Genomic DNA, 6,684 nt, shown 5'->3' on the forward strand with positions numbered 1-6,684 from the left:
AGAGGCCGGAGTAGGTGTGATTAATCAGGCAGCAGGGGGCCACAGACCAGCACCAGCTGAATGGTTCCACCTACCCTGGCTCCCTGAAGAGTCCATTAGCAATTTTTCAAATAAGAGTCTGATGGGATTACAGCAGATAAAGTGACAGAGTGTGGTGAGCTGTGATGACTCCTGCTATGAGATACTGCTGGAACATGAGCTCTACTGTGAAGGGGATCTCTAGGGGGTAGGTAAAATAAGTCATATTCTGCCCTATAATGAAACATTCTGCAGCCTTTAAAACTGATTATATGGTTGTATTTGCAAACAGGGAACTATACCCATGGTATACTGTTACATGGGAAAAGTATGGTTCTATTTTCATTAAAATATATTTCTGGCTGTATATATGTACAAGAACAGCTCAAAAAGGTAGATAACAAGATGATAAGAACAGGTATAGGTGACCTGTTTTCAATCTTATGCTTTACTTAATTTCCTGGGAATTTTTGCAATGAGTGTGTATTTCTTTCATAATGAGAAAATTACATATATATTTATATGCACACACACACATATATATGCACATACATATATATGCATATATATAATGTGTGATAAACATATGAAGACCTACCCTGAGATTAGAAGCACTCAAAGCAAGCTTCAAGGATCCAGCCCCTGAAATTAACACATGTGCAAATTCACTCTGAGGGGCTAAAGGGAGGCTGGATGTTCAGGCAAAGACTAGCCTGAACTGAGAGCTGTACTTAACCTCTCACGTAATTATGTCCCAGACCAACCCTGCCAGATGACTAGCCACCCTATCTTCTGCCTAAGGCCTAAGGTACACAGTGATGGGAGTGGAGACGATTTTAAGTCCTGTGAGAGAAAAAGCTAGAAGCCCATGGCAAGCATGAGAGAGAAAGAATGAGATGGAAGGGAAGACAGATAGAGTGGCTGGTTGGTGGGCGGCCTCACACCCAGTCCTTCTGGGTGGAAACCCTCAGGCACTCCAGTCTCTCCTGCCTCAGGCCCCCTGCCCACCCCTCCCAGCCCACCTTTGAACACTGTCTTAGCCCTGGATTCCTTGATATCTTCCTGGCTCCTTTCAGTCCCTCCCGATCCTCCTTCCAGACAAATGGTCATTCCATGTCTCTGGAAGGCCAACACTGACTGACCCCACCCTGCTCTGCTGCCACCAGCTCCTCCATCATGGATTCCTGAGTCCAGAAAGAATAAAGAGCAGGATAAAGGTACCCCCACACACATAACACATATCTAGACTGGCCCAGAGGCAGACGGTGAACCAGATGGCACCCTGGTTAGGACATGTAGGACATGACATGTCTCCCACCCCTGAAGTCCTCACCATCTCATAGAAGGTCCTGAAGAAGTTGATCTCGTCATTCAGGGCATTCACCTTGGCCTCCAACTCCACCTTGTTCATGTAGGCATTGTCCACATCCTAAGGGTGGTAGTGAGAAGAGACAGAAAGATACCATGTCCTCAGTACATGAACATTTAGCAGGGTAGGAGTATGCCAGTACTGTCCGGCCCACAGGGCTAACCACCACTGCCCTACCAAGAAACACATGGTTTTTCCAGGCTGCCTGACATGCCCATGACAGGAAGTTACCTCCACTGACCCCTCCCAGGCTGTGTGATGGACATCATCTCCATGTAACCCCAGGACTGGAGGTGCCTTTCTGGCACTGGTAACACAGAGCAGCCTGAAGCCCCAAAGCTAGCACTTTACCAGTTCCTAAAGGCCTTGGTGGTTTGGACACACTCCTGGCTCTGCCACCTATTAGCTCTGTGAACAAATCACTTTGACTTTGTGAGCCTCAACTTCTCATCAGTCAAATAAGAGCATAAAATCATTCAGATTCCAGGACACTGCTCCCAGAGATGAAACATCTCAAGCTTAAATGTTTAATTTGCAGCATGGATGATTCCAATGCAGGGAGCCACAGATAACACCACATGGCAAGATTATGTCTAGGCCCCTTCTAGCCATGCCTTCCTGTGGTTAAACTTCTATGGGTAGAGCCCACTTTTACCTATCCCTGAATCTCCAAGGGCCCAGCACACTAGAGCAGGCTGCATTTATGTGGATGGGCCTGGAATACTCAGCTGCTCAGTGAGTGTGTGTTGAATCAGAATCTTAAATCAAGGCCCTCTAAGATATTTCTAAGGCCTTCCAACCTTGGCTCACTTTTCCAGGAATGAGGAACTCACTCTGCTTCAAGACAGCCCATTCCATTCATTCAGCAAATATTTCAGGTCTGCCATGTGCCACCCTTGTCTGTAATGAAGTGTTCTGTGGTAAAGCACTTCCTTATTTGGGGCTGAAATCTCCCTTACTAACCTTTATCCTTTGATATTAATTCTAACCCCTCCAGGCCCAGAAAGAAGTCTAGTAACTCGCCAGACACACACACACACACACACACACACACACACACACACACGCTATGCTATAAGGGCTTGGCTTCTAGATCTCGCCTCCAAGCCCATCACTCCCTTCTTGTAGTCCCCAGACCAGACCTTGGTCACAAGTCCCTATTGGATGCTCAGGTGAGAGGGCCATGTGGTCCCCTGTCCCATGTATTCAGACAACAACCCTCCGCAATCCCTCCTACTTTTCCCTCTCACCTTTTTCAGCACCACAAACTCATTCTCAGCAGCCGTGCGCCGGTTAATTTCCTCTTCATACCTGCAGTGGAGGAAGACAGGGTGTTGGTGCAGCTTTGCCTTTATCCCTGCCTCAGATCCAGGTACAAAAATCTACCCTGCATCACCCTCACCCCCTCCACAATGGCACGCCTGAAAAACCAGGTGTCAGGTATAAAACCCGATGTCCCTGACTTCCATACGGCTATTTCTCAGGCTTTCAATATTGGCCTGGGATGGGGTGGGGGGTGGGGGGAGTTGAGGGATCAGGGAACAGAGATGAATTAGAGGACAAAGGTTGCATATACTGGGAATGAGAAAGCAAATAATAAAAGTTGTGTTTATGGACTTCGTGTGGGGCCTGCACTGTTAGTCCTTCCCATGCAATAGCTCACAACAATCTTCTAACAATGATACGATGATTAGCAGGACAAGGGAACAAAGGCACGAAGAGGTAGAGTAACCTGTCCAGTCACTAAGCCGATAAGTGGCAAAGCCCAGACTTGAACTCTCGCACAGCCCTTAACTACTATCTAATCTCACCCACTGAGCAGGGAAGAGGGGGCCTGAAGGGGAGGAACCTTGTGGAATCAGGAGGGGGATGCATAAATTCCTGGAAGAATCAGGCCCCAACTAGATGGTCTAGCCCCATCTCCCTTCCATCCCTCTTTCTCCCAAGGAGCCAGCCCCACCCATAGGAAGATATCAGCAAAGCAGGGCACAAAGCAAAAGAGCACACGGGCCTAACCCAGTATTTATTTGGAAAATTTAATTAAAAGGTGTCAGCAAGAGGAACTCGCAGTGCCCGAGAGCTGCTGGAAAGCAACGGGAACAACATGGGGCAACTGGAGTGGGGAGAAGGATGCTCGGGCAGGCAGAGCCCCTCCAGGAGCCCAGACTCCCAAGGTCCCACTCCCTCAGGTCCTACGGAATAGTTACAGAAATCTCCTTGAGCAGCAGTCCCCACCTTTTCAGCACCAGGGACCGGTGCTCCTACAAGAATCTAATGCCTGATGATCTGAGGTGGAGCTGAGGTGGTGATGCTAGCTCTGGGGAGCCGCTGCAAAGACAGATGAAGCTTTGCTCCCTTGGCTGCCGCTCACCTCCTGCTATGCGGTCCAGTTCCTAACAGGCCACAGACCAGTACCAGTCCACATCCTGGGGGTTGGGGACCCTGTCCTTGAAGCTGGCTGTCCACCCTTGCCACAGCACTGTGCCAGGAGGTCACTGGGCAGCTGCACCCAGAACCCTCCCTGGGCCCCTTCCAGCCCCTCCTTCAGTCCCAGCCCACAGCTCAGCTTGGCTCCACAGGAAAGGGGGGTATGTGTGCCTACATATGCATATACACATGATATCAGGGGTTTGTGTGTTGCCCAAGGCCTTCCCTGCCCTGTACCTGTCTGGTTCCACCTGCTGTGTGATTTATACTGTTGACTATTGCCCTAGGGAAGTGGGGGGTGGACACTCTCCACAGAAGCCTTTGTTTATTCTACCTCAGGTCAGAGCCAGTATCCCTACTTTGGCTTAGTCATATACCTCCAGGCAGAGCACAGAACTCACTCACTATCCCCAATGCCCAGCCCTAGCCTCAAGCTTTGGTTTCTATTCAATGAGAAAAGAGAACTCAGTGGGCACCTAAAAGGCCTGTCCTCAAAATCCCAGCTTTCCTGGCCCCTGTACTCCTTGCCCCTCCTGGCAGCCTCCTTTCTGGTTCCTACCCTGCCCAGACCCGCCCCTCAAGTTTCTGCAACCTCTCCCTCAGCTCACAATGATCATTCTCTCTCTTTGCTTCTTTCTAGCCCAAACTGGTACCATGACTCCTCCTAGGAGTCAGGGGCCCAAAATTCAAGTCCCAGCTCTCCCAATGATCTGCTGTGTAATCTGGATCAAGTACCTGAAACTCTCTGGTCTCTAATTCCTCACCAGAAAAAAATGAAGCTGTTCTAGGATCGTGCAAGTTCTGAAGCACATCCATCATAGGACACCTTCTGCCCTACTCTCTTGGGATCGTGGCCAGACACCCAAAGGGAAAAGGGCAGGTCAAGGCTGGGACAAGGTATGTTACTGGGAGTAATTCAGGAGAAAAGACCAGAATGACTTGGAAACAGCCCTCAGGAACACAGAGGAGCTAGGAGAGGCAGGGAGTGTTAGTCGAGACCCTCGCTTCAGAGGTTACTGTACTGAGCAGCGGCACCCTCTGACCCCTAACCCAGAGGGGACTTGCAGAGGGCCAACTGATCGGGGGTTAGGGTGGCCCAGGACATGGATCCCCACAGGTGGCACTGGGGGTCAGTACTTATTCTTGAAGTCTTCCAAAACATCCTGTGTGCTCCGCAGCTCCACCTCTAGGCGGCTGCCATCCAACTGCAGGGCTTCAAGCTGCTTGCGCAGGCCAGCAATATGGGCTTCAAAGATGCCCGGGAGGGAGCTGCTCTTGGCCGACTTCTGCTCCTGCAGCAGTGCCCACTTGGTCTCCAGCAGCTTGTTCTGCTGCTCCAGAAACCGCACCTAGGAGAGAAATGGAGGAGAAAACTTATGAGGGGCAGACCGTGTCTCCCACAGTGGGGTTGAGAGGGTCTTCAGCCATCCAGCAGAGCCCAAGCTCCCACTGGATGTTCACCCCAACCTGAGCCCTCAGTCCTTGGCCCTCTCCTTCTGGAAACCCACCCAGAGCAAGCCTCTTCCCCAGGATTCTGTCTTGGGTGTCTTACAGAGTGACCAAGGGGTCAGGTGTATCTGGTTCGTGGATGTGTTTTTGCAATTGTGCTTTAGGGTCTCCTCCCTCCTGTGCTTCCCATCACATTACAGGTGATCTTCTCCCCTTCCCTCTTTGAAGGGATTCCCCCTTCCTGTCTGTGTCCCAGGCCTGACTCGGCTCCCTCCTTTCAGGTTGGTATCTGTCTCTTCCTTAGTGTCCTCTCTCCCCTTTCACTTTCCTCCAGCAAGGCCTCAGGAGAGGGTGCTACAATCCAGTCAACGTAAAATGAGCCCTCGGGCCCAAAAGGCCCATAAAGACCCAGTATGACTGGAGGTGGGAAGCAAGCCTCAGAACCAGCAAGTCAGGGCTGCAGGACCTGAGGAGCTGCAGATAGTGAGAATAAGCAGCTCTGCTCTCAATCCCTCAACTCCCATCCCTGTGAGATCCAAACAGCCAGGAAAAGCTCCTTCCAAATGGCCCTCAGTGCCCCCTCCCTGCCCCCAGATGGGCTGTCTCCAAAGTCAGGTATAACCTCATTCACCTCCAACCACCAAAAGGAAGCTGGAGGACCAGGTAGGGTGGGGCGGGTGTGGCCGGAAGTCTCCCTCTCTCCCTCCAGCCCTTTGTTTCCAGCATCTGCTTCAGAGTAGACAGTGTGTGAGAAAGGGGGTCTCCTCAGCCCGGAAGGGCATGTAACCCCTCCCCCATCTCTGACTCCACAGAGTCCCCTCGCAGAGAAGGGGGCCCAAAAAGAGAGGAACTCCTGGCACTGGCCAGCGCACCAATCCTCCCAGCGCCTAGCCCACGTGCAGTCAGGGCTGAGTGGCTGCTGCGACCTGGAGCACGGCGTGGCATGCCTTGGGCAGGTTGCCGTGGGCTCACCTTGTCGATGAAAGAGGCGAACTTGTTGTTGAGGGTCTTGATCTGCTCGCGCTCCTCCTGGCGCACCTGCTGGATGGAGGGGTCGATGTCCACCTGCAGCGGGGCCAGCAGGCTCTGATTGATGGTGACCTGGTGGATGCCGGCGCCCACCGGGCCCCCGTACGCGGAGTGAATGGCCACGCGCGGCCGTGAGGCTCCCAGGCCGTAGAGGCTGCTGCCTCCGGTGCGCACAGAGCTCAGGCGCACCTGGGCACCGCGCCCCGGCAAGGCGGCGGAAGGCGAGCTGAAGACCTGGGAACTAAAGTGAGTGGACATGCCGGCTGCACTGTTGGACTTAGCGGCGAGCGAAAGAAAACCGAACTTGCTGACCTCCAGGGGACCCGGCGGCTTTTATCCGCTAGGCGCGGGCCGATCGGTTTACACAGGTAGGGGCGGAGCCGACTGCCCGC

The 6,684-nt window shown here is 52.3% G+C and overlaps 1 protein-coding gene across 1 annotated transcript in view; it reads right to left on the reverse strand.

Moving 5' to 3' along the window:
- Nucleotides 1-6,684, reverse strand: part of KRT7 (keratin 7) — a 14,582-nt gene extending 7,898 nt beyond the window's left edge. Inside the window, exons 1-4 of the mRNA XM_006904569.3 lie at nt 6,236-6,684; nt 4,952-5,163; nt 2,638-2,698; nt 1,352-1,447 (exon numbers count right to left, since the gene is read on the reverse strand). Of these exons, the coding sequence (XP_006904631.1) occupies nt 1,352-1,447; nt 2,638-2,698; nt 4,952-5,163; nt 6,236-6,550 (684 nt within the window). The 5' untranslated portion in view covers nt 6,551-6,684. The remainder of the gene's footprint in view (nt 1-1,351; nt 1,448-2,637; nt 2,699-4,951; nt 5,164-6,235) is intronic.

This window comes from Pteropus alecto, unplaced genomic scaffold (assembly GCF_000325575.1).
Source record: "Pteropus alecto unplaced genomic scaffold, ASM32557v1 scaffold220, whole genome shotgun sequence".
Classification (NCBI taxonomy): Eukaryota; Metazoa; Chordata; class Mammalia; order Chiroptera; family Pteropodidae; genus Pteropus; species Pteropus alecto.